Source organism: Colletotrichum paranaense (genome assembly GCF_030867605.1).
Source record: "Colletotrichum paranaense strain IMI 384185 chromosome Unknown Scaffold_12.1, whole genome shotgun sequence".
Taxonomy (NCBI): domain Eukaryota; kingdom Fungi; phylum Ascomycota; class Sordariomycetes; order Glomerellales; family Glomerellaceae; genus Colletotrichum; species Colletotrichum paranaense.
In genome coordinates this window covers 354,600-381,068 of record NW_026848970.1, presented here as the reverse complement: position 1 = coordinate 381,068, position 26,469 = coordinate 354,600, and the positions used below count along the sequence as shown (strand labels likewise).

Sequence of the window (26,469 nt, the reverse complement as noted above, 5' to 3'; positions counted from 1 at the left end):
CTTGAAATGTGATGTCAGAGGATTATACCCAAGCGGGCAGGAATGTCAGACACGTAGATGCAAATAAGAACGCACATCCAAGAACAGAAATAATCTGGCAGGAACAACATTGTGTTCAAAACACCATCTACAGGGTAACAATCAAAATGTCACGGTGCTCTTTCGTCTTCGTCACGGCCAAAAACGCAGACATCAAACTCATCAACCGTTTCCTCCTCACCATCCGGGACTGGGAGTACGGCGAAGATGACACCTGGGACTGCTTCACCCTCGTCACCTCGAAGACGGAACCCCTCCCGCTAGACGCAGAATCCACAAAGCCACCACTGCAAGATTTGCCTCTAAATGAATGGGAAGGCAGCTCCCTCGAAGAAGTCGAAGCCGCGGTTCTCGCAAGGGGCAAAGAGGAGGACTCGGCGTATGGCAAGCAGCAAGGGCCCAACAACTTAAGCCTCTTCCTCGTGCTCGACGACAAGAGCGTCGAGGACCGGACCGTGATCCTGTGCCAGCGGGCCATTGACTGGGACGCGGAGCCGCTGACGTACCCGGAAGGGTTCAACAAGTTCCGGACGCCGTGGACATCGGCTTACCTGGACTGGTGCAACCTCGACATCTCGAATATCGGATGGTCCGAGATGTGTGACTGGGAGGACGCCGACGAGGGAAAGAATGAGAGGGACGGGGTGTGGTGGACGTATGGGAATCACGTTGAGGAGCTAACCTCTGAGGAGAATAGGAAGAAGCGGGATGCTGTGATTAAGGAGCTGGAGGGGCTTGGGCAAGCGTGATGAATAGCTGGACTAGGGAATCATGAGTCGCCATCGTGCTGTTCTCGCTCCTAGCTGTGTGAGCACACGGTGAGTATACAAATGTTTAGGAAGGCAGTCCCATTCTCGAGAGTTCAAAATCAACCAATTCCAGGCACCTGAGTAATGAACGAATCAGGAGCCGGCAATGGGGATGTGAGCCGCCCCAGCCGGAGCCCGAGGGAGGCTTTGATAGAGTCCACGTAGGCTCGCCGCTCATGTCGCCCCATCTCTCTGCCACTCCACGACGCGTGTACGGCGTCCATCGTATTCGCAGAAATCTCATTGCGACTAAGCAGAGAATAATAGCTGCCTGAACAGCTTAAACTGGTAGAAAGCGCATCAAAGGGGTAGTGGAGGTGGTGGCATCGGATAAATGGTAGAAGAAAACCATTGTTTGAGGCCCTGAGAGTTCAATACGCTTTGATTACCGTAACTTACAGTCTGCAAAATCATTAAACTCTCCTCGTATTACCATCAACTATCGCAATCGCAAAGAAAATACCTCAACCACAAGAATCGAAGTCTAGGCGGTATTAGAAAGTGTCACGATAAGTCGAAACAAGAAGTCGACCCAACCCGCCAACGTCGTCTTAAGCAAACCCCCATTCCCAAATATAACCACCCAGCCAAAACCGAACAAAACAAAAACGGGGTTGCTACTCAAGAGGTACGGAGCACGGGTGTCGGATGAGCACACAGACAAACCCTTTGGAGTAGTGGCACCCGGTAGATCGGCCGTGCATTTTCAGGTCCCTCCTCCTCCTGTGCCCCCCGGGCCCGGAAAGTGTCAGGACGTTGTTTCATAAACCTCTTACACTCTATCCCATCTTTTTCTTCTCTCTCCCCCCCCTTCTCTTCTGAAGCGACCAGTGACATTTCTTCCTCACTGGTTCCACCACAGGGTCATAGTCTGGCGAGGGGCACCCTTCTCTTTGCGCGCATCAGAAAGTGAGGAACAACGCTGTTGGCCTGTTTCTGCTGGTCTTCTTTGAGGGTTGAACAGGAACAGCAGCACACATTCAGAAAACCGGGCACGGGACACTAGAGAGCACAAGACATACATTTGCTGAAGATACAAGACGAAGAAAAGGGATAATAGCCTCAGTAGCAGCCAAACACGGCTCTCGAGCCCGACCATCTCGTGTTGCCTTGTAAACGAGAACCTTATCAAGAGTGGCAGGCTGCACGATCAAAAACAGGCACCTCATCTTACCGTACACTCAACGGCAAGAGAACAGCATCCCTACGCAAAAAGGCCCCTGCTCTCGCTTTCAACCACCTCGCAGACGGGGAGAGCAAGATAGGGAAAGGGAAACCAATCACAATACCTGTCCCCGTCTCGTCCCTGACCGTTGGGAATCTCGAATCCGTCGAATACTTCTCTTGTCTCAATCCAGCTGTTGAGAACCTGAGCATCTGTTTAAAGAGAGAGTGGTACCAAAAAAGACCCCTTCCCGCAGACAAGAAACAGAAAGAACCCTGTTTTCTCCCTCTGCTCGCCCGCGCGCCTGCGACCCCTGGAAACTTGGAAAGTTCCTCCCAGAGAGTGAGCGCCAAAAGATCTCACGCCCCAAGGTCCCAAGGAAGCCGCAGCACCACCAACCGGCACACCCAGCCAGGCCCCAACCCACACCGCAGCAGCTGTACACCAAATCTGACTGGTCCAAACGGGGGCGCCCCAGAGACCTGCCACCTACCAGTAACCACCTACTGCGTACTCCGTCCGTACCTACCGCAGCCCGCTGGGCCAAGTCCAAGCCTCAAATTCGGCAAAAGAGGCTACGTACGACGCTTCCTCTTCTCTTGGCCGCGCCGCCCCGGGGAAAGCTGACAACAACACTTCACTTAACCTCACCTCACCCAACCACTCCACCTTCAAACCTCGAAAACCAACAAAACAGCAGTCCAGAAAGCTCGATCCTCACCAGACAACGAGCCAACACCCACATCAAAAGAGACAATCAACTCACCGATCCTACCACAATCCGATCTCCCTTTACTCCCGTGCCGTCGATCCCATCTCCGTGAGCTGGAATTCGGACCATCTCCACAATAGCTCAGAAAGTCCACGTACGCCAACCTAAAAAGAAAAACGTTACCACCGCAAACCACATCACACTACCGCCAAGATGACGCTCAAGGAGGAATTCGCGACCAGAAACTTCAGTATGTTTACCTTCCCAATGGCTTTGCGTGGCTGGCGCTGTCTTCCTCATTTTGAACTTGTTGCTAACCTGTCACTACAGGCATTTACGGCCAATGGTAAGAGCTTCCCTGCTCAGCCCATCATCCCTCGCTCCCTCGCGCAATGTCCCCCCTTCGATTGCCTGTCCGCGGGGACACGATTCGAGATGAATATTCCCCGCGGCAAGCTGCGATTGCGGAAAACCTCTCTAGGAGAGCTTGTTTCGGCGCAATTCACTTTGGAAGGCATAACGGCTGACTCGAGAATCAATGCAGGCTGGGCGTCTTGTCGATGATCTTGTGCTTAGCACTGGGCATCGCCAACATCTTCACCATCCATCTCCTTCTCATCATCTTCTGCGCGCTCGCCTTGTAAGACTACCTGCGCTCCCTCAGCTCTAAGCCGGAGCTCCGTTCTAACGTAAACGTCTAGGGCCTCTGCGCTGGTGATCCTCTTTATTGAGGTCCCTCTGTTGCTCCGAATCTGCCCTACCTCGGCCACGTTTGATGGCTTCATCCGCAAGATCTCGACCAACTACATGCGCGCCGGAGCCTATGCCGGCATGGCTGTCATTCAGTTCCTCAGCACCATCATCGTTACCAGCAGTCTGATCGCCGCTGGTGTGTTCCTATCGCTGACGGCCATCTGCTACCTTCTCGCCGCCGTCAAGGGCCAGGCCTTTGTCGGCAGCAAGACGCTTGGTGGCCAGGGTGTTGCCCAGATGATTGTCTAGGAGAAGAATCAGCAATTAGAATGTCGGGGCAATGAGTTGCCCAAATCAGCAGCTCCGGACGAAGGAGCGCCGGCGCCTGTAACGACAGCTGAACAAGTATAGGCAATATTAGTGATATCCAGTGCCTGGAAGCACGAACAAAATGGGGGGACGAAAGGGTTGTGGAGTGTATACAATTGCGAGTATCGAGGCTCCGTGATAGGCCACTTGGCGCGTGAAGCGCAACGGGTTATGAGAGGTTGCAGAGGGCAACGCGGAGACTGGTGTGTTTTGATATGCAACGACCGGCATATTCGGAAAGGAAACTCGGCGTCCCGGGACAAGCTCAGGCTTTGCGTGTACGACTTCGGATTGCGCTTTTGGTTCTTAGAAGCTCCGGAGGTTATGATAGCTTTCTTCATTGCACTGGATTTTCTGTTTCGGAGCTTTCTTGAAACTTTTGATGGTTCGCTCTCGTGCGCATTGAGCAGAGTCGAGTCGTCCGACTGCCTCCATGCGCGTGTACCGCTCCAGATCGGAGTACGGCAGAAGAGGATCGGCATCAAGCTTGCCAGCTCACAGCTTACAAGTGATGTTGCGCAAGCTTCCTAGCATTGTTCTTGTTCAGTCGCTATAGCTTGAACCACAGCTAGCTTGCGAAGCGAGTCAACGGTGAGGATCGAAAGAAAATGGCACTAGTGGTGCCGGTGGCGGGAGGAGGGGGAGCCAGCCAGGTAATAGCTCGCAGGCCTCGGAGCTAAGGTGAGCAGCCAAAAAGCTACTTCTCATGCAGAGGGACATCACGCACATTATGAAGCGTGACCGTGAAACCATGACCGCCGTTTGGGGGTTTGACCCAGTTGGACGAGCTAGATAGTTCATGATGGAGGTTGGAGCGGGAGGGGGGCATCGCCGGAATCTGCCCCTCATGTTTCTAGTCGCGAACTACCTAGTGTGAGTGAATACTCAAGTTTTTTTTTCCCTTTCTTCTTGCTTCTGAACGTATCCTGTGAAACCCCGGATATTGACGTATGCCTCGTCATTTTTTTTTTCTGCGCGGGGAGTGTAACATGATGAACGGTTAGCTTTGTGGATACCTGCCGTGCTACCGAGTACAGACTCTCTCTGGCCTTCCATTTTCTGGGGACGATGGCGTTCGGTTGATGGGAGATAGCAGCATCCATCCGTACGACGCCAAGAAGTAAAAGAGCTGGCGTAACTGGCAATTAGGTTATGGCAAATAGTGTTTGTCAAAAGTCGAGCGCATTTATATCATCACCCATCGCATTACTGGCAATGAACCTGGTCGTAAGTTCAATGGGTAGAGACCAAGAAGTTGAGGACGGCAACGCACTACATGGCGTCATCCAGCAGCAGCGCCGTGCGAAGACGGAGCTGCTAAAAAAGCCGTGGCCCAGCTCTGGACGAAACGAACGGCACAGTGAAGATGCAAGAAAGTTGAACGGAGCTTCTGGCCCTGATCGACCGTGACGATGTGTTTCCCCGTTTTCCTCCCCACAAGGGTCCTGCGAGATGAAGGAAGGGTTTGCTTATCCAGAAGAACCTCAGTCGCGAAGCTGGCACAAGGAGTAGGATTTTCCCGGCCGGGCCAGCTCAACTTTTTTTTCGAATCTTCGAAGAAACCTCGGGAATCACCTTTGCTTGGAGCTTGTTTTGAGACGATCGGTTTCCCGGTCCCGCCTCTCGCCCAGGGCGTTCCAGCAACTGTCATCATCCGAAGAAAGCCAGCCAGGTGCTGGAGCATTTTCCAGGGACACTCGTGGATCGATCGTCAAACAATGGGGCTCTTCCCGTCTCCAGTTGACGGTTAATAATGACAGTGCATTGCTGGATAACGGAGCCGTCTACGCTGGTTCCAATTCTCTGTGACAGTCTGACGGAAGGACCTCCACTTGGGATGTCGTCAATTGAAAGACATCCGTAATTCTGACGGAAAAGGGAGCGTTTTGGCCGTCTGAAAAAAAGAGCCGGGCTGAGCGCGAACGGTGGGAGGGAGCCAAGACCGTGACAGCGGCCGTCAGAGGCCGTCGGAGACAGCGTCCGACACAAGCCAGCTCTCAATGTTTAAGCGATTGTAGGAGAGGCATTTGTTCATGGCCCGAGGACCAAGGCAATTGAGAAATGCCGCCCCGAGAAAATCCCTCGAGCATGCCCGCATGCGCTCCGGCGCCCGTCCAGATGCTTCCGAGTTGCCAGAGATGGAAGCCCGAGAGGCGATGCCGTTTAGATCCAAGTGATGCTCCTGGACAAGCGCCCGCAGTCACAGTCCGAGAAGCCGGAAAATCCAATTAAATGGATCATGTCTCTAGTTGTTGCGGTGAGAGATGAGTACGTATTCCAGAGAATAACAGTGTGGTGCAATACAGGGTAAGCTAGTATATGAACCACAGACTGAACAGAGAGACTGTGAGAGAGTATTGCGAGGGATCACGATGGTCCATTGGCAGGGTTGTCTAAAACGGCTCCCTCTCTTGGGCATGTGTTTGTGTGGGAAATGTTGTATCGAGATCCAAACGGACGAGGCACCGTCGTCTGGCCAGCTGCAGGCCGGTGCCCTTTCCATGCAGAGCTTGCAGCATCTCGTGGTCTGGGAGGTGGGGCTGGTCTTGGGAGACAATGACACTGGACTCTCGGGGGCGGGAAGAGGTCAAAGGCTTTTAGGGCGAGTCGAGGCGCACTGTAGACTTGTTGTGTTGGTAGCCAAAGACGCAATATGGTCCGGTAAGGTCCAGGTATCTCGCTGGGCCTCTCTTCCCGGTTCACGCATCCGGTTCCTGGCAAAGGTACTTGACGAAATAGAGAAGGTACCTGCTCTCGGGACCGCCCATGCCCCGGGTCTGGCCCGCCTGAGGCTGGACGCCTGGGGGGTTGGTGGCCATGGTCAGCGGGTGACTTTTCGAACTTTTCTCAGTGGACAGTTTCGATTGGGGCGCAGGCGGGCTCGACCTTGGACCAGACGACGCCCTGTGGAGATGCCGTCCACTATGGGCGAGGGCCACGGTGGGTATCCTGGGACCGGCTGCCCTGCCCGCCGCTGGATGAGTCCAGGGTCGACTTGTCGAGAGGACGGGAAGCTGGCCATGTCTTTGTTGCCTCTGGACGTTTGAGCAGCCAGGGGAAGAAGCAATGTTGTTGATTTTTGATGTGTGTGTGTGTGTGGTCCCAGGTCATACAGAGAGTGACTCTGAAATTAGAACGTGGTGAAGAAGAATGCAAGGTGGCCGGATGTGCGTGAACGTTGCGCCAAGTCGTGTCTGTTGGAAGACTGGAACGAAGGAACCCCCCGTGTCCCAGATGGACATTCCCAGGGCGCAGGTGACTCGGGACGAGATAGGTTTCGCGTTGCTGATTCTAGATTTCGACGCTGACGCGAGCACACACAAATGGGAAGCAGAGCACGTTTGATCTGGTCGAGGCGTTGGCAGGTGACGGCCGAGGGAATCCACAGTCACAGTGCCCTTTTTTTGTGTTTTCCCCTTCCCCGTCTTTTGGTGCTATTTGTAGTTGAGTGCTTCGGAATCCTTGGAAGCGGGTTTGCGGACGGCCGGCGAATTTGGCGAGTCGTTGAATCTCAACCAGGTCTGTAGACTGGTTTGAACGCAATTGGTGCTGTCCTGTGCTGGGATCTTCACACTCAATTGAGCCTCTGACGCCTCTCTCAGAGTGGCAGCTGCAATAAGAGTAGACGTGGATCTGGGTTGGAAGGACGCTTGGTTCGATCGATCGATTGGGGGTGGGATGATGGAGAGTTTCCTGGTCAACTTTCTTCCCGATGGCCCTGGAGCAGTCGGTTGAAGTGTTCCTGTCTGAAAGTAACAGCAAACAAAGCGAGTCAACAGAAAAGAACAACTCACTTCTTGCTCATATCAGCTAGCTGCTTCCTGGACGCGATGTTGCTTTGTCTGGTCCGTAAGGTAGGTAGGTAATAGCTTGCCGTTCGTATCGTTGAGAGGAAGGTCGTCCCCTGACGTTGAAGACAAAAAAAGGTACCTTGCTGGATGGGAGGTATCGTAGGTATTCGTACATTTCGTACAAGTACACGACCTCGTGGGGAGGTAAGAAAAAAGACTTCGACTTTGATTATTGCAACTTACACTACAATTCGAGGTGAGCACCTCAGTCTCCAGCGCATGCCGTATGATGCATTAGTGGGCAAATGGCGGGGTACTGTGGATTCCCCAAAAACAGATCATTCAGTACTGTGCCAATACGGGAGGAGACTTACTGTATGACAGCAAGCCCTCAAACCTGCAGCTTTCAATGCAAAGAGTGCCACCAAAGTGCGCATCGCCGGCACAGCGTCAACTCGACGGCCAGGTACTCGAGGTACTCGTGTACATGTTCTCCTGCTTTTCTCGCTGGACCGGCATCGAGCATCCCTGCTTTTGTGCCATGGAATACGTCGCTCGTGACTGGCTGAGAGAGGGCAGCAGCACCGTCACCGAACCAGCTGATTTCGTCAAGCCAGAATATAAAAGCTCGAGGGCCAAGGTGACTTTTCTCCTGCTTGCTGCCCACCCCTGGATTTACTCGTCATATCATCTGTTCAATGTGTGTACTCAGCATACAAATCAACTCTCTCACCATCTTCCATTTGCCCTTCACCTCGCGAGCGTTACGATAACACCAATTCCACACAGCATCACGGAATAGCCCAGCTCTTTAGGGTCTCACTCCCACCACCTCAATTCACCTTATCTCTTATCTCTCACCTTTAGGAAGCTGTAAGTGGACTCCGTCCTGCCAGACCGCACTCGTCATTGTTGGTTTCCCACCGGACTTCCCTCCCTCCCTCTCCCGCACCATACGGCAATCAACAACCCTTCCCCCGGTTTGCTGAGCTTGGTTTACTGCTACTACTCCGTACTGGTATCCCTACTCCTCCGCCCACACAACCCTCCTCTTCCTCCTCCAAGTGGTCGTCCAATGCTTTGCTGCACATTGTCAGCACACCACCACCAAAACCATAACCATCGCCCTGCTTGATGCAGGTGTTGGGGAAGGACAGGGCAGGCAGGCCCACCTTGCGCTTTTTCAGCCGGGGCGGACTCAGCTATCACCATCTTTCGGTGTGTGCGAGTCTCCTGTAATGGAGCTCTCTGGAGGCTTTTACCTGCTTGTGGTGCAAAAGCCTCCCTCGTGTACCTTACCTTACTCGTGATATGACACCGTCTTATCATCGGGAAATCACTTACCTTATCAACAAAGATTGAGCGTCAAAACTCAAACCCGCTGTTCCCAGCAAGGCTGCATTCTTCCGGTCGCCCATCCGGTGCTTGTGTTGTCTTGTCTTGTCTTCTCTCCCCGCTCCTGCCTGTCTTGTTTTGCCTGTTAAATTCACCCTATTCCACTTTCTCCAGTCTTGTTATCTCGCCTTCAGCTGCCACCCACACTAGAAAACAAGGCGGCTACAGAATACACACCAATCGCCTGAACAAGGGGGAAGGGAGCACGTTCTGCTCTTTGCTTTGACACACCGCCTCAAATCCATGTACTAATTGCAGCTTCCGCGCTCTCTAGGCTCCCTGTTACTTGTTGCGCCCTCTTAGTCGCGCCTAGATCAAAAGCTCGTCCAGCCCCGACTACTACACCCAGCAGCACCCCCGATCATCTTCAACTCGGCTGCAAGTCGTTGTATTTCTCTTTTCTACGTATTCGACAAACTACACAGTCAAAATGTCTACCGCATCAGTACAACAACCGATTATCCCTCCCCGACCTTCTAGGAGTCAGGATAAGGAGGAGAACACCAACACTTCGTCTCTCCCCAAAATCCCTCCTCGTCCCATCAAGCGTTTCGACCGCTCCGTCTCTCCGAATCCCGATCGATATGCGCCCTCTCCACTGAACGAGAGCCCTTTCTCAAAGAGCCCCAAGGCTACTCGTTCCTCGCCGAGCAATGGCTTCCTCTCTTCTCACGACCCCATCCATCACCGCCCCGGTAGCGTGTCTATGCCTTCCGTTGGTGAGGAGGGTAACGAATACGATGCCATCAACGATGGATTTGTCAAGCCGCCTCCCAAGGCACCTTCATCTCCTGAACACACCCGCTTCGCTGCGGAAGATCTGAAGCTTCACGCTCCTAAGCCCACTGTTCCGGCTCAGAGTGCCAAACAGAGAGTTATGGCAGTGACCCGCACCGATTCGGATAAGGCTGCCTCCTTTGGCATTGGCAAGCCCAGCAGTGACGACACCAGACCCAGCAGTCTCAGGAAGAAGGCCAGCTCGAGTGCCCTGTCTCAAAAGTCAGAGAGTGCCTACGGCGATGAGGAGCATGGCATCCCCGAGATTGGCCAGCGTGTTCCCATGAACCCCCACTTGGGTGACGTCCAGGCTCCTTCTCCTGCTCCTGGTTCTGGCGCTGCTCCCGAGAGCCTCAGGTCGGGAACTCCGCGAAACCACTCCCGCAAGCACAGCTCGCGTGGTTTCAACGAGCTCCCTCCTGGCAGTTACGGTCTTCATGGCCACAGCACAGCTTTGCCCACCGACAAGTTTGAGAAGGCCTGGTACGACAAGCACCCAGATTTCCTGAAGAAGGACTGCAAGCCTTCTCTCCACGATCGCCAAAACGACTACGCCATGAGCAGCACGGATCTGAACAAGATTGTCAAGGAGACCCACAGTCGTGGTTCTGGCATGGGTAAGTCGTGCAAACATAATTCCACGAGTATAGAGGCAGTCACTAACTTGAACAGGAACCTCCGCTTCATATGTTGGCACCCCCAGCGAGGAAGTTGGATACCAGGCTTCTGCAGAGTACACCTCTCGCATCTCCTCCCCTGAACTTCAGCGCATCAAGTCTCCTCAAAGTCCTTCGAAGGATTCTCATCCTCAGGTTTCTGTGTCTTCTCCGGACAATGCTGCCGGAAGCGATGACGGTATCGTCCACGTCGACGAATCTCACAACCGCCGCAGGAGTTTCGTGTCGCACGACCCTGGACACGAGAACAAGTACAACGCACCTATTCTGGCCGAAGACGAGTCTGGAGGAGACGTCCACCCGTACGACCTCCAGCCCGCTGTTGAGCCCCCACCAGAGCGCTCCGGCAGTGCCTTTGAGATGGAGAAGCCGAACCGTCCCACAAGTCGACCCACTAGTATTTACAACAACAACCAGTCACAAACCGACCTGGTACACACCCCACTTGAGGATGTTGAAGAGTACGAGCCACTCTTCGACGAGGAGCGCCCGGAGGGCAAGAAGTCTGAGGCCGAGGCAGCCAGCTCGAAGCCTCGTCACAAGTTCCCAAGCAAGGACGTCTGGGAGGACGCCCCTGATAGCGTCAACTATACCGCCGAAGTTTCGACCCCGGAGCCCACAGAATCAGAACGACCTTCCTCCAGACGCCGTTCCGAACTTCCCACAGAAAACCCCGCCTTGGAGTTTGCGCGCAGACAAGAAGAACTCGCAGAGCAGGAAGGCCGTGGGGTAGATGCAAAGCAGATGAAGCCAGTGCCTGCCGCTCTCCAGAAGGCGAAGGAAGAGGCTCGCCCGATCATGTCGAACCGGTTTCCCAGTCGCGACGTCTGGGAGGATACGCCAGAAAGCGCCATGCACGAGGCTATCGTGGACACACCTGAGCCAAAGGATGAGTCCCCGGTAGAAAAGCCGTTTGTGCCAGCACGCCCGCAGAAGAAGGGTTCACAATCGAGCGCTACCGCAGAACCACCTTCCATTCCTGAGCGGCCAAGAAAACAGAACTCGACAAGTGAGGATAAGGCTAAGCCGGCTGTCTCGGAGAAGTCAAAACCTCAGATTCCTGCTCGCCCTACCAAGACCCTTCCTTCCGGCGTCGACTCCAAGGAGCAAGACTCTGCTCCCAAGCAGAAGCCAGCTATTCCTGGCAAACCTGCCGGAGGCAAGATCGCAGCGCTCCAGGCCGGTTTCTTGTCTGACCTTAACAAGCGCCTTCAGTTGGGACCTACAGCTCCGAAGAAGGAAGAACCCCCTGCGGCGGATGTTGCTGAGGAGAAGGAGAAGGCGCCCCTCGCTGATGCTAGGAAAGGTCGTGCTCGTGGTCCCCAGCGTAGGGCTCCGGCGGCGAAGAGCCCAGCTCCCGCAGCCGTTGAGGCCAAGTCCGGACCTACACTCTCATTCTCTCCTCTCAGAATCTGCTGGAGCATTGGCGATAGCGGTGTTCTAGAGGTCGACGACGGTTCCAAAGAAGAACCCACCAAGGAGCCGGTTCCCGAGGTCGCCAGCACGGCTGCAGAGACCAAGGAGATCAAGCCTGAAGTCGTCTCGGCCAAGACGGAAGCACCCGAGGTGCCCGCCACTACGGAACCTGCTGCAGAGACTGCGGGAGTGGCCGAGGCTGAGGTTCCTAAGCCTGTGGAAGCTGAAGATGGGGCTGAGGCGCCGAAGGAGGTCGTGAAGACCCTGGCGGCTAATACTGCTGGCGAGCCTGTGGTCGAGGCGACTCTCGAGAAGGGTGCCGACGTCGAGCCTGTTAATGTGAAGCAAACCGGAGGCGAAGCGGCATAAAATGTTGCAGAGTGGCCGGTACGAGAGTGAGTGATTGGTGTGTCATGACGCAAAAAAAAAACAGCACTAGACCGGCATTCTGTTGGCGTAAAGTTTTTTTTTCGGTTTGATGGTTTTCGGGTCATCCAGCTATACTTTCACGTTCCCTAACTTTGCCGTATGACGTTGCAGCGATTTGTTGAATAGGTAGCAATTTGATACTGCGTTTGTTGTCTCTTTCCGATGGAAGGACAGCCTCGCCTTCCGCGTCGGCTTGTGGATGATCGCATACATAGCCTGGTGCGTGATTTTGTCAAGTGTTTCCCAAGGTAATGATGTAAGACTAAGCGCAGCTCCTGATATGAAGGACAGCATGGCCGGCACATGGGATGAGGCACTGCCTTGCGCACCTCTAAGTGTCTCGTGTGGAAAATAGGCCATGTTGTAGAGGGTGAGTACATTTGCACGTGTGGTATGACGACGCAGTTTGCATGCTTGTGATTGATTGTAGGCTATGAGGGGGAGTGCTGACTCTGAGAGATGTTTGCCTTGTTGCTGAACCTGCGAGATCTGAACTAAGCTACTAACCTACATCTAGCATAGAAAATAGAGAATAATTCGATTCGGTTCTTACTTTACATTGTTTATTTTTCAAATGCCGCGGCATTGTCCCTGTGACTACTTATTCCTGACGAACTCGTTGCGCTTGATGGAATGTATAAACGATTTCCCGCGACATGGAGTTGGTTTATGAACAACTACAGTATATATCCAGCCGTTGGCTCTTCAGCTAAGGCCAGGTACAGGTTCACGTCTGCGTTGATTCGTGACTGGTGTCCAAAGACGGGATACCGGTGTTTTTCAAAGCGCTCTCGAGAGGAAAATAACTCACCTTGGGAACATACCAGCCCTCCCTACATATGATCAATGATATAAGCGACTCGGGGAGGTCACCACCAGGAAAGCTGGACCTTTTTACTTTCCAAAAACCTCTTTCCATTAGTGCTCCCTCCGAATCAGCCAGCGATTCTGAAGCATGTCATTAGATGTTAAACCACCGCTCCCAACATTTTCTTACTCTACATGTTCAAATCGTAGAATCAAGCGCTCGCCTACGGGCCGCGCCGTGTAAGTGTCATCCTGCTCGATACCCGTATCATCAACCACATGCGTCGTGAAATTCGTCCAGATTGCTGCGGCTATGAGTTTCATCTCTGGAGAGTAGTGAAACAAGTCAGTAAAGGCAGAACTCTCTGGCACAAGAAGATGAGTTTGACCAGACATGACGGGAAGGCTCACCATTCATTGCAAAATTCGACCCAACGCACATCCTTCCCCCGCTCCCGAAAGCCCAGAAATACCGCAACATCTCCCTCCGCTGCGCCTCACTCGTGTTCCACGCGAGCCAGCGGGTGTGATCCCAGACTTCCGGGTCCGGGAAGACGGCTGCGTTGCGGTGGAGGGTGTACCCCAGCGCCGCGACGCGGACGCCGCCGGGAACGTGGAAGTCGCCGAGGCGGCAGGGCGGATGCGAGTGTGGGGTCTGGCGGGGTTCCGGACCGGGGATCGGGGCGTGGAGGCGGAGGGTCTCCATTATTACGGCGTGGAGGATGGGGAGGGCGTCGACGTGTTTTGGGTCGGGGAGGGAGCCGGGTAAAGAAGCTGCGTTTGTTTCTGTTGCGTTTATTGGCATTTTGAGGTCTGGTGAGAGGGTGAGGAGTTCTTGGCGGAGAGACTTTTGGAGGCCTGGGGATCGGGAGAGGTGCCAGGCGAGGTAGGTGAGTGCTATCCCCGCCGTCTCTTGGCCTGCTAGGACCTGGTCTAGGATTTCGGAGGCGACTGATTCATTCTTTTGGAGGATTGTCGTCGGGTAGAGGATGGAGTCTTGCCCGTTTACGCGGCGCTCTTTTTCGATGCCGGCTTCCATTGCGCAGAGGACGACTGGTTCGTCCGCTACGTCTCTTTTGTCTTCTTGACCTTTTCCTTTTTCTGCAGCAGCAGTTCCCCCCTCCTTCTGATTACCACCAACGTACTCCCTCGCCCCCTCGCAGAGCCGCCAGTTCCAAGCCCAAATCTCGGCGTTGGCGTCGTCCACCCACGACGGGTACAGCTTCCACAGCCCCATCCCCAGCCGGGTAACGAGCGCGTTCAGCCGCGGGGTCTCCTGCGGCCAGAAGCCGTGGCTCGCGCGCGCGAGGTAGAGTTGGAGCCAGTGGTCCCTGTAGGCCTTTTTGCGGAGGAAATCTGTGCTGTTGCGGAGGCCAAAGGTGTAGGCTGTTATGAAGTCCATTGTGGAGGCGAGGAAGGTGGAGAAGACGTCGATGCCGGCGCCGGGGGAGGGTCCGGGGTTGCTGGTGCTACTGCTGCCGGTGTCGATGTCGGTGCTGGTGATCTTGGTGTGTCTGGATGATGAGGCGGAGAGTAAGGGGAGGAGACGGCCGAAGAGGATGGCGCGGGCTTGGGCTTTGGCGGGTTCCGAGGCGTGGATGAAGGATTTGGCGTAGGCGTTTGAGACCATGCGTTTGCGGAGGGAGTGAGGTTTTGAGGCGAGTGTCGAGAACATGTTTGGGACGCTATGAACGTAGTTTAGCAACAGACAGCTCTCTCTTGTGACTGAGATATCCCATGATCGCCGGTAAGTAGACTCACCCGTAGTTGTTAAAGATGGAGTACCACTGGTCCTTCTCGAAGCCGCCCTGGTACACCGTCTTGAGGGCATCGTAGCCGTCGACGCTGAGCTCGTTGGGCCCGATGCGCACGACGGGGCCGAGCTTGAGGTGTGCTCTGTGAAGAGTGCGGTTTTGGCGGTTGGATTTCCGCGTGTATAAGATCCAGAGGGGGGAGATGTGACATGACCAGTGTGGAGCCGGGATCTTGGACAGGGGAGAAAGGAAGAGTGGTTGTAGGATGAGGGTGTAGAGTAGCCATGCTGCTGCGCTTGCAATTGCGACGGGAACCAAGTTGAAGCCCATGTTGGTAAGTGAAGCTTGCTGGTATGTTTTAACTCATATATTCAAAGGGTGAGTTGATTTCCTGTGCGATTCGGCGATCTAGCTCCGGGATTTTCGTGTAAGTCAACGAGTTAGACTCCTTCGTCTATTGAGACGAGGTGTTGAGGTCGGTCAAGCCCGAATATAAAACAAATAGTAGCAATCATTCGAAAATCCGGCAACTGGGCCTCGAGTGACAAGTACGCCCTATGCCCGACTCATAGCCAGTCTAGAGGAAGTCAAAGTGATTGTTATCGTCGAGCTTATCACTTCCCTCGCCAGTGTTATCTGGGAATTGCTCTGAGTTGTCATTGACCTGCACTAACAGCGGGGTCAACTGCATTTGTCACTTGGTGTCTCATGAACTCGGACCAGGCCCAAGGTACGTACACGCATCCATGACCTACCCATGGGGTGTGAGCAGACTGGCCATCTACCTTAAAAACACGCCCTGAGCTTACGGTCGCCGTAGCCGCTTTACATGCAACTACCGGGGGCCTCTGTGGTGTCATAGACAAAACCGACCAATCCTAACAGGGCCTGACTCCAGGCTGCCACTGCACGGTGCCTGGTCACTGTGACTCTTTTGTACTTTGTATGTGGAGCTGGCTGACAACTTCAACGTCAACCAATTTCTTACCACTCTTTCAATAGCTTTCGGTTGTTGCCGTCCCCGGGATTTGATGAAAGACTTTTGATATATTTATACAGGAAGAATACATGGTCTGGAACTAGGTTTCTTGTACGAGTTGCTTCACGAAATTACCCACACAACCTTAGCTAGAAGACTTTGTCCACTCCCTTGTCACTTTTCACATCCATCACATACACATCTCACTCGTCAGTACGGATATCTCAACACCAAGCCCCCTTCTCTCCGAGCCTATCCCTCTCTCATCATATCTCAGTTGGCATCCCTCTTACACTCCATGTCACTCAGATACCAACCATCAAACCAAATAAAGAGAGTCTTCAGAAGAGACTCTTGAAAACCAAAGAAGAAATGTTTGACCAACTCCCAGACGACATCGTCTTGGAGATCGTCTCCCATCTCAGAACCGCACGCGATGTAGCCCGCCTGGCATCGTCGTGTAAACACCTGCACTCCCTCCTCAACGAGGACGGTTGGCGCACCTTCGTCAGGACCTGCTTTCCCCTGCACTCCCTGCCACTAGGCAAGACTCCGCCCAAATGGGATGAGCTGGCAAACACCCTCACCCGTCAGGCCCGCGCATGGGACATGAAGGCCTTCCAGACGACCGCCTACACGGACGACCGCCGCCAGGACGGGAACTACTTCACGGGCTTCACTAACGCCGGCCGTCCCTTCTACCCCGTCATCGATGCTCGCCTCGTCTTTGACAAGAGCTGGGAGCTTGCCACGTGGGGCGCTGGAGAGGACGTCGTGGGCCGCTTCAGGCCTCACAACAGTCGCGGCGAGTCCGACGCCTGGTTCCGTATGGAGGGCAAGACGAACGGCTACGAAGCGGGCGTGGGTGATGTAACCGCCATCCACCTGACCGAGCCCAATGGGAAGCTGGGTCTCCTCGTCGGCAGGGCAAATGGGGATTTGCACCTCGTGTCGGCGGCCCCCGGTAGCGCCGGCAAGGCTCTCTCGACCTTTAAGATTCCCACGCCCACTGGAGGTCTCGAGGCTACCACTTGGACGTCTATCGGGTCCATTGACACCTTACCGAACCAGACTTCAGTGATCGCGGGCAACCGCGCCACCGTTAGTCTCTTCTCCTTGGACGCAGACGAGACCGGGGCCGCCACCGCCGCCCTCCCGCTCGACTCGCAGACCTTTAACGTCCCAGGCCAGGGCGACAGGAAGCAGTTCGTTCACTCTGCAAAAGCCCTCAACAACGACACCATCGTCTGCGCCCTCTCCAACGACACGGACCCGATTCGCTACCTCACCGTCACACCCTCAGGCTTCACCCTCAACCTCGCCTCCAAAAATCACTCCCTCCTCGCCTCCCGCGGCATCGACACGGAAAAGAAACAGACCGTCCGCGCCATCCAGCCCGTGAACCCGGGCCCCGCAGGCGCAGGTCACACGAACCTCCTCCTCAGCGCCTGGGACGACGGCACTATCCGCCTCCTCGACATCCGCACCCCGTCTCCATACGACGTCCTCTACCGCGACATGTACCAGCCCTTTGAGACGCACTCGTCCCTTCTAACCTACGGCTCGGATCACTTCGTCGCGGGCAGCAACGAGCTCGAGGCCCTCAAAGTATTCGACTTCCGCTGGTCCAAGTCGTACCACCACTCCGCCGCCCTGCCGTGCTGGTCCGGCACCCCCTTCCCGGATCCTCTAAGGGGCACTAGCAGCCGCTCCCTGAGCATGCGCGGCGTCGGGTGCGATCACCCGCGCGGGAGGGCATGCGTCTGGCACGAGTACTCCAGGAGGGATTACTACCGTCCCAACTACCGCTTCCACGTGATGCCCTTCCGGGACGCAGCCCGGTCGTCGACGAGCCGGGTTTTCTCTCTGGCGAAGGCGTCGGACGCGTCGGACTCGTTTTACGTCGGGCTCGCGGGCGCCGTGGCCGAGTTTGCTACTACCGTCCCGGGGGAGGCGGAGCAAGACGAGGTCGCGGCCTCCGTGGCGGCGGCGGCGGAGAAGAGGGGCTGGAGGGCGCGGGCGTCGCATTTCAGCTTTGCTGAGACGGACGATGGGTTGCTGACGCCGGGGATGTCGATGAGTACCTTTATGCCGAGGCTTGCGCAGCGGTTCGGGGACGAGGTTGGCGCGCCGCAGTTCCGGGAGTGGTGGAGTAAGACGCCGCCCAAGACGGCGGCGTGGCATCGATGGGATCCGAGCTTTTGGCGGCCGACGCATTTTACGTTTTGAGGGTTGGAAAAATAGAAAGACAGATTTCGGGGAGTTTTGATAGTCGAGAACAAGGGATCAGTGGAAAGACACGGAGAAGGGAAAAGTTAGGGGGAAAGGGATTAGCCATAGTCGAGAAAAAAATACCCGTATAGTCTTAATATGACCGGGCCGTACATAGGACTCGGACAGAGTTTAGAATACAGTCAAATCTACATAGATATGCAATGATCACCAAGCAACAATCGCTTCATGGCATTCGCCACAGAAACTTCGTTGTCGTCTAAAACAATTGTTCTCTTATTTAATACGTATCTCCAGTTACCACGCCGCATCGCCGCCCTACCACATCCCCCGTACCCGCTTCCCTCCTCTCACCTCGACCATCGCGCGGAAGGGGAATTATATTATTCCAATCAATGAAAGAATCAGTGGAAGAAAGGAAAAAGTACGTAATTCATATAGAAAAAGGGATAAGAATGCAAAAGCTCAGCCCCCCTCACGGGGGGCCTACGAAAATCACCAGGCTCACTCCTTACGTACTATTCCTCAGTTGTATCGGTGCTAGTGATTTTTCACGAGAGTCGAACTCGTGACCCATGGGCGCGGGGCAATTCAAACGAGGACATTCCCCGCCACGTCATGAGCCTTGGTGACAATTCGACGTTTATGGATCAATTGTATACCTCTCCTCCCTCTGGCAAACTTGCGGCGTGAGGGAGCCTAAGGAAATGATACAGGTTGGAGTACGCTTATGTTAATACAGGTATACACAAGCATGACCTTACAACAATCACTCTACAATCTCGACCGTAAATAACGTGTCATTACATGTAACAGAGGTACACATCACCATCGGCTATTCCGCTCACTGCCCTGCCCCGCGTTACCTCTTCTTTCCCGCTCGAGCATTGCGTCAAACTCGGCCTGGGCCTTATCCTTCTCCGCATTCCTCTCCTTTTCAGCGGCATCGTACGCATAGTAATCGGCACCCTTAGCCTCTTCCTGTTGGCTCTGGTTGGCATTCCCAGAAGCTCGCGGAGGCTGTCTCGAGGCTTGCCGCAGGCGATCCCACGCTGAGCCGGTGCTAGAGGGTGATGATGACTGGGCTCTCGCGGCGGGCGAAAGAGGTGATGCATCATCATAGTCCAAGTCGTCTGAGGATCTGCTGCTGCTTCGCTGGGGAGAGCTCTGCTGGCCCGAGCCCCATCCTGATCGGCCCTCGGAAGATGGCGGATCTCTCGAGTAGCTTGTCGGAGAAGAGTAGTTGGATTCCGAGGGTAAACTGTACCCTCCCGTAGAGCTCGAAGCAGAGAGTGTCTCGTAGTCCCTGTTCTGCGCTGACCCGTCGTCCCCAGCGCTGCCTTCGCCCCTCCTCTCGAGGATTGCATCAATGTGGGCCAGTATCTTGCGATACTCATCAATCCTTTTCTGTATGAGCGGAGTTGTTTCCCTGATCTTTTCATCCGACTGGGGCAACGCGGCCAGCGACTTTTCGAGTTGGCTGATGGCTTCCGCAGTTCGCTGGCGCTGGCGCTTCAAGGCGGTGGCTGGCATTTTGTCGGCCGTCATCTGGACCAGCCTCTCCGGCTTCATGTCCTTGCGGAACTGGTTGAGGCGCTCATCTCGAGCGGCGGATGCCATGGCCACTGAAGTGGCATATGAGGCGACAAAAGGAGCGATGCCGAGACTGGTGAGGAGGAAGTAGGCCGTAAATCTTGTATTGTGCCATGCGCGGTTCGCCAGACGACCCTGGAGAAGCGGCCTAGAGGCACTTGGAAAGGCATCGGGAGTGAATTTGATAAACTTGGGTTGCCAAAAAGGGAAGCGGTAGGTGCCGCGGGTTTGCCATGTCAAGAAGCCGGCCAACGCAACGGTGACGGGGACAGTCCATGCCGCGGTTGCGGCTTCTTTGTAGGCTAGTTGGCTGAGGACGTTGACCTCATCCTGGGTGGGTTGGCGGCCCATGCCTGCTGCAGCGGTGTCGAGCATCGCTTTCACATTGTTAGAGTAGTTATCGGGATTGCGGAAGAGTAGGCGCTGCAGGAGTGTGAGCTGCGGCGGTGGAATCTGGTATTCCGGGGACCCGACGATGTCTAGGTCGTAGCCATTGTCGTCGCTGGAGTTGGGGAACGCCATCTCATTGGCTTCACAGCCAGGTCTCAATTGACCCGACAGATATGAGGCGAAGCTATGAAAGGCCGGAGAGAGTCGAGCGACTGAGTTGGCGTCAGATCGATTGCTGAGGTTTGTGGTGGTATGGTATGGTCAACCTTCTAGAGGCGGCTCACCTGTTGGTGTTCTTGAGAGTCCTGACGTAGTCGGCCAGAGCTCTCAGGTGGGCAGTTGGAGCTCTAGTGGATCCACACCTGCATCGGCAGAGTGGAGACAACACCCCGAGCTTCCCGGGCTATCGGCAGAGAGTTTCTCCATGTCGACTTCGGGACACCGGAGCACGCGCTGTATCGCCATTCCGTGTCACCGGTGTATCGCCAAATCTGGTCATTGGGCATTCCCCTTCTCGCATGATACTCTGTATCAAACGAAACGAAGAGGGACATCAATACAGTCGATGCTTGCAGTATCTATCAAGAGATGATAGACCTTCAGGATAGAACGGAGAGAAGATGGCCAGGCCGCCTCTGCACTTGAATAACTGTGGTTGTGTAAAGGAATGTACCATGTGTAGTTGGTAGTCTAAGTATTTGACAGTCCAGTCATTCCAACACGAGTGTACCACGGGGATGAATGGGAACATTGAGTAAGTACTAACCTCAACGTTAGCCAGGATACTACTGGAGACGAAGCAATTACAACTGTAAAATTCAGGTATAAATACACGGACAGGGACATTGCCTTCCGCTCCACACAACATGCGAATGCAAGACATTCCGCAGTGGGTTCAATTGCGCTTGCCCAAGGTGCAAAGTCGATGTGGGCGGAGATGGACTTGTTCGTTGCAGGGGCGATGGCCCTGCGCGCCCACCGCCAGGTCCCCAGATGCCCCACATATTACCGGGAACGTGCATCGACGCGTATTAAACAAACGTGGAGCTAGAACGCGTCCCAAGCGCGTCGAGGGACAACCACTCTAGCACTTCCTGAGGGGCCCCAACTGCCTCTTCACACCCTTGCACTGGCATGATTGGAACTAGCGACGACGTTCACGATCTCTTGTTTTCGGCACTCGAGAAGCTGAACCCGCCGATATGCCTCTCAAGAAGTCATACTCGGAACACGTTGGTCTCCCATCGAAGGTCAATAGGAAAGCATACCCCTCCATACGATATTTGCTGACTTTGTTACAGAACCGCTCGTGGCAACGTTCGAAGAGCAATCCAGTGAATGCCCAAACATCTCGACCTTTGGCACCCGTCTCCGACAAAACGAAAAACAAGCTAAATCAATTCCAGTTCCAGACTGGAGTCAAGGCAGAGACTGCCGAGCAGGAAAATGGCACCGCAACGGAAGATTGGGTTTGCCAATCCCGAGACGATATCGCTATCACCCCATCGACGAAGCTGAGCTGGCACGACCTGATGGCGTCGAACGCTCCCAAGGAAGAAAAAACACAAACATCTCCAACCGAAAGAATCCTGTGGAACAATGAGAGGGACAAGAACGACTTGAACTACGCTGCTGCCCTTTCGCCAATGATGCATAGGAAAGGCCGTAAACGGGCCAGGAGCTCGTCGCCCATATCATCCCCCGCACAAAACGAAAAGCCTACCACGCCTGCTGTCAATGTGAAGAAGCTTAGTGAGGCACTGAAATCGCCACATGCAGACCCGACCTTGGAACTCTGGGATCGATTCTCCCTTAGCAGCAATGGAAATGTTACGCCACTCGGTCTTACGAACCCCACGCTCGCCAATCTCATGTTCTCTTCATCTCCGCGGAATGTCAAGACGGCACCTGCACAGGCAGGTGACAGCAGCCTACGAAGAGCAATCAGTTGCGGCCTCAACTGGCCAAAGAGGAGAAGAGTTGAACGCTCGGATGCGCCCTCGTTTACTAGCACATTGACGCGGGAGACGACCGATAGTTCAAAGAACTCACTCGTAACAGCTCTGCTGGACACTGTTACGGGAAGCATGCAAGAAGATAGCCCGCCAGAGGATTTCGATCCATTCATCGACCAAGACATGGAGTCCCCGTCTCTTAAGAAGAGAAAGACCAACGCATCGAGGCCGACATCGCTCTCACCGTCGAGGAAAACAACCCGAGCCCCGAGCCTACAGCCTGCGGAAAATGCTTCTGATGTCGGTGTCGCCCAGGATCTAGGTCTGGAACGGCAAACGAAAGCGGCTTCGGCGGAGTCTGAATACGGAGACGTTGACTTCGACGACTTTGACGAGTTTGATGACGACACCTTCCTCGAGCTCGAAGCAAGCATCAGTCTATCAAACTCCAAACAAGAGGCGAGGCCAAGCACTCCTACTCCCGCACCTGTTTCTGTGCAACCCACCAAGCAGAGCAGCACTGGCTTGGAGGACGAGTTCGGTGACTTGGACGATGATATTTTCGAGGCTGCCGAGGATATTTTGGAAAGCGCAGTAGCGACGGCCTCCCAATTGCCGACGTCTGCAAAAACGCATCTTGACGCAACAAGTGTACCTGTCCCTAGACAAGACGACTTGGACGATGCCTTTGGAGACGACTTTGGAGGAGACTTCGACTTCGATGCGGCAGAGCTCGCTGCGACTCAATCGGTCCAGAAGCCACAAGCCTCGCCGGCGGAAGCTGTACGTCCCAATCAACGAATACCACGGTAGCAAACGCTAAGATGAAGGTAGACAAACCAAAAGCCCAAAGCTATCCAGCGATATCTGGTGACCAATGTCCTAGAAAACGAATACACTGACGAGCGCGGGCTTTCTCGATTAGAGAAGGTAGGTTGATCAAGTTGATCCAACAACAATCGCTGACGTGTGGCCAGATTCTCATCATTCAAGCGGAAGGTAGCAAGGCCATGAAAACGATCCACCTTCGAGGTGATTGGTTCGAGACGCCGGCACACGCAAAGGCATATGTGCATGTTATCGGAACGTTTTCAGCCAGTGGACAATGCATCATTGATGATTCTCACAATATCTTGATCCTACACCCTGATCAGTTGGTATCGGCCACCGTCGTGGCTGATTCATTTAGCTGCATGCGCCGAGCAGTACTACAGGACCGCGTTAAAGCGACTAGCGAGGCTACTGCTCCTTTGGTGTACGGAACGATGTTGCATGAAATCTTTCAAGAGGCTCTGATGGCGAATCAATGGGATCTTCGGTACCTCAGTGGTGTCATTGACAGAGTCATGGAGAAGCACATTGAGGACTTGTACAAGATCAAAGTCAGCACCAGCATCGCTAGGGAACATCTCCAGTCGAAGATGACGGAGTTGAGCTGCTGGGCCACGGCTTTTGTAGCCTCTCAGCCGAATGTATGTCATATCTTCCTCTCTCCTGATAGTCGCTAATGTTAGCAAAAGCTCGATGCTGTTGTCCTCGACCGCAATGGCAAGAAAGCCAGCATGTGCGTCAGCAAACTGCTCGATGTCGAGGAGCATGTTTGGTCGCCCATGTACGGACTGAAGGGCAACATCGATGCTACCGTTCAAATCACCTTGGAGGACGGCAAGGATACCAAAACGCTGACAGTCCCATTCGAAGTCAAAACGGGCAAACATGCCAACAGCAATCACATGGCGCAGACTGCGCTCTATAACCTGTTGCTTTCCGATCGTTACGATTTGAACATCGTTTATGGCATTCTCTACTACATGGAAACGTCGCAAACAATGCGCATTCCCACCATCCGACACGAGCTACGCCATATGATCATGCAGCGAAATCAACTAGCCTGTCATATTCGAGAGCGGAGTGTTCAGCTGCCTCCTATGAAGAGGAGCAAGAACATGTGTGGAAAGTGCTATGCGAAGACGTCTTGCTTCATTTACCACAAGCTCGCCGACGACGGCGATGGAGAGACGAGTGGCATGGACAAGCAATTCGACGAGGTTGTCAAGCACCTTACGCCAAAGCACCAAAAGTTCTTCCTCAAATGGGAGAATCTGTTGACGAAAGAGGAGAAAGAGACACAGAAGCTGAAGAGAGAACTCTGGACGATGGTCAGCAAGGACCGAGAGAAAGTGGGAAGATGCCATTCTGACGTCATCATTGAAGAGGGCTCAACGTCTGAGGACTTGGGCACCTCCAAGATCAACCGGTTCAACTACACGTTCGTGAAGCGAATTGCAACTCCAGGCCATTCTTTCCTAGAGTCACAGTTGAATGTTGGAGAACCTATAGTTGTTTCCGATGAACAGGGCCACTTTGCTCTCGCCTTGGGCTACGTTACTTCTGTTCGAAAACAGAGAATCAGCGTAGCAGTCGACCGACGCCTACACAACGCCCGCATCAAACAGCCTGGCTTTGACGAAAACGACAACCAGGTTTTTGCTAGCATCATGGAGGTCGCCCCTGAGGGCTGCACCGCGGATCAATCTCAGGGCAAGATCAAGGAAGCGCCAATCCGCTATCGTCTTGATAAGGACGAGTTCAGCAATGGCATGGCCACAGTCCGAAACAACCTTGTACAGATCATGGCGGAAGGCGTCTTCGGGTCTCGAGAGATCCGCCGCGCTGTGGTGGATTTGGTACCCCCGAGATTCAAAGCAGCACCCACGCAATACGTTGTAGCCGATCGGGAATCTCTGAATGTCGACCAGCATCGAGCGATCGAGAAGGTGATGAGTGCACAAGACTATGCGCTAGTTCTTGGCATGCCTGGCACGGGGAAAACGACCACCATTGCACACATCATTCGGGCCTTGGTCTCTCAGGGCAAAAGCGTCCTTCTTACTTCTTACACACACACTGCAGTCGACAACATTCTCCTGAAGCTAAAGAATGACCAAACCCCGGTTCTCAGACTTGGCGCTCCAGCTAAGGTCCACCCGGAAGTCCAGCAATTTGCTATCCTAGCTGGTCAACCTATGAACTCTTTTGAGCAGATTAAGGAGGCGTGGCACGACACGCCCATCGTTGCCACCACTTGTCTCGGCGTTGGCCATGCTCTTTTCAACGAACGCACCTTCGACTACTGCATTGTTGATGAGGCCTCTCAAATCACGCTGCCTATTTGTCTTGGACCAATCAGGATGGCGAAGACGTTTGTACTTGTTGGTGATCACAATCAGCTTCCTCCTCTAGTCCAAAATGAAGAGGCCCGAGAAGGCGGGCTTGATGTGAGCTTGTTCAAGCTTCTCTCCGACACCCATCCGGATTCGGTGGTCAACTTGGAGCACCAATACCGTATGTGCGAGGATATCATGACTCTCAGCAACACTTTGATCTACAAAGGGAGACTGCGGTGTGGTACTGAGGAACTTCGGTTCAAGAAACTTGATGTGCCCAACATGAATGCGCTGAAGAGCCTTCACTACGATTCGGCATCGACGCTCAGACTAGGGACTCCGAAGTCTGTATGCACTTCCATCAACCAAAACTGCTGCTGGCTCCGAGACTTGCTGGACAGCGAGGCTCGAGTCAGGTTCGTCAACACTGATACCATTCAGCCCCTTACGAGAGAAGAGGCAAAGGGCAATCGGATTGTCAACCCGGCTGAAGCACGTATTGTAGTTCAACTCGTCGAGGGCCTGCTTACAATAGGTGTACCCGATGGGGAGATCGGAGTGATGACGCACTACCGCTCTCAACTATCTCTGCTTAAGCATGGCCTTCGCGGACATGTGGGCGTGGAAATGCACACCGCGGACCGATTTCAAGGACGAGACAAGGATGTCGTAATTCTCTCCTTGGTTCGGAGTAACGAGAGCTGCAGCATTGGTGAACTCTTGAAGGATTGGCGACGTATCAACGTTGCATTCACTCGCGCCAAAACCAAGCTACTCGTAGTCGGAAGCAAGAGCACCTTGAAGGGTAGCGGAAAGGACGAAATGCTCAGCAAGTTCATCGGCCTCATGGAAGAGAAGGATTGGATATATGACTTGCCGCCTGACGCATTGGATAACCACTATTTTGACGACACGGCGACGCAGTTAACAGCCAGTGGTGTGTCTCCGATGAAGGTGAAGAAGAACACCAGTCCGAGAAAGGGCGTCAGTCCAAGAAAGACCCCAAAGCTAGCCATGGGGAAAGAAAACCTTGGAACGGGGCCTAAGCGGGCGAGAATTGGAGAAAAGGTACTTATGAAGGATAAAGTCATTCTCAGGGATATACTTAACGATATGACGAACGGTGCTTATTGAGGATATCGCACGGTTTGGAGTATCGGCAATTGGTTTAGGATTATGAGATGTTAGGCGTTAGTTGGACTATCAAAGACGGAAATTCAGGACGTCGAAGGGTTGACAAAGGAGAGAATTATAGGTCAACTCAATAATGGCATTTCACATAATTACCAAATCATGACGAGACTCTGCAAATCATGGTTC

At 53.9% G+C, this 26,469-nt stretch overlaps 9 protein-coding genes across 9 annotated transcripts; 6 read left to right on the top strand and 3 right to left on the bottom strand.

Annotated features, from left to right (window-relative positions):
* Window positions 1-146: 146 nt before the first annotated feature.
* CPAR01_13043 (uncharacterized protein) lies at window positions 147-788 on the top strand (the record flags this gene model as incomplete). The annotated part of the gene is made up of 1 exon (XM_060497297.1): window positions 147-788. One exon carries the CDS (start codon window positions 147-149, stop codon window positions 786-788), a length of 642 nt encoding a protein of 213 aa, XP_060343690.1.
* Window positions 789-2,938: 2,150 nt separating this feature from the next.
* On the top strand, window positions 2,939-3,727 carry CPAR01_13042 (golgi apparatus membrane protein TVP18; the record flags this gene model as incomplete). Its single annotated transcript, XM_060497296.1, has 4 exons — window positions 2,939-2,975; window positions 3,056-3,071; window positions 3,270-3,365; window positions 3,427-3,727. The coding sequence occupies 4 exons, from the start codon at window positions 2,939-2,941 to the stop codon at window positions 3,725-3,727; spliced, it is 450 nt and encodes a 149-aa protein (XP_060343689.1).
* Window positions 3,728-6,159: 2,432 nt separating this feature from the next.
* On the top strand, window positions 6,160-6,834 carry CPAR01_13041 (uncharacterized protein; the record flags this gene model as incomplete). Its single annotated transcript, XM_060497295.1, has 1 exon — window positions 6,160-6,834. One exon carries the CDS (start codon window positions 6,160-6,162, stop codon window positions 6,832-6,834), a length of 675 nt encoding a protein of 224 aa, XP_060343688.1.
* Window positions 6,835-7,221: 387 nt separating this feature from the next.
* Window positions 7,222-7,503, bottom strand: CPAR01_13040 (uncharacterized protein; the record flags this gene model as incomplete). The annotated part of the gene is made up of 1 exon (XM_060497294.1): window positions 7,222-7,503. A coding segment is annotated over one exon (282 nt), but the record flags the coding sequence as incomplete, so codon positions are not given.
* A 1,900-nt stretch (window positions 7,504-9,403) lies between these two features.
* On the top strand, window positions 9,404-12,212 carry CPAR01_13039 (uncharacterized protein; the record flags this gene model as incomplete). Its single annotated transcript, XM_060497293.1, has 2 exons — window positions 9,404-10,367; window positions 10,423-12,212. 2 exons carry the CDS (start codon window positions 9,404-9,406, stop codon window positions 12,210-12,212), a joined length of 2,754 nt encoding a protein of 917 aa, XP_060343686.1.
* A 1,053-nt stretch (window positions 12,213-13,265) lies between these two features.
* CPAR01_13038 (cytochrome P450) lies at window positions 13,266-15,163 on the bottom strand (the record flags this gene model as incomplete). The annotated part of the gene is made up of 3 exons (XM_060497292.1): window positions 13,266-13,390; window positions 13,491-14,764; window positions 14,841-15,163. 3 exons carry the CDS (start codon window positions 15,161-15,163, stop codon window positions 13,266-13,268), a joined length of 1,722 nt encoding a protein of 573 aa, XP_060343685.1.
* A 1,021-nt stretch (window positions 15,164-16,184) lies between these two features.
* On the top strand, window positions 16,185-18,041 carry CPAR01_13037 (uncharacterized protein; the record flags this gene model as incomplete). The annotated part of the gene is made up of 1 exon (XM_060497291.1): window positions 16,185-18,041. The coding sequence occupies one exon, from the start codon at window positions 16,185-16,187 to the stop codon at window positions 18,039-18,041; it is 1,857 nt and encodes a 618-aa protein (XP_060343684.1).
* Window positions 18,042-18,869: 828 nt separating this feature from the next.
* Window positions 18,870-20,453, bottom strand: CPAR01_13036 (uncharacterized protein; the record flags this gene model as incomplete). Its single annotated transcript, XM_060497290.1, has 3 exons — window positions 18,870-20,262; window positions 20,312-20,374; window positions 20,416-20,453. The coding sequence occupies 3 exons, from the start codon at window positions 20,451-20,453 to the stop codon at window positions 18,870-18,872; spliced, it is 1,494 nt and encodes a 497-aa protein (XP_060343683.1).
* A 776-nt stretch (window positions 20,454-21,229) lies between these two features.
* Window positions 21,230-26,283, top strand: CPAR01_13035 (DNA replication factor Dna2; the record flags this gene model as incomplete). The annotated part of the gene is made up of 5 exons (XM_060497289.1): window positions 21,230-21,277; window positions 21,329-22,765; window positions 22,817-22,912; window positions 22,960-23,454; window positions 23,503-26,283. 5 exons carry the CDS (start codon window positions 21,230-21,232, stop codon window positions 26,281-26,283), a joined length of 4,857 nt encoding a protein of 1,618 aa, XP_060343682.1.
* Between the last annotated feature and the right edge of the window lie 186 nt (window positions 26,284-26,469).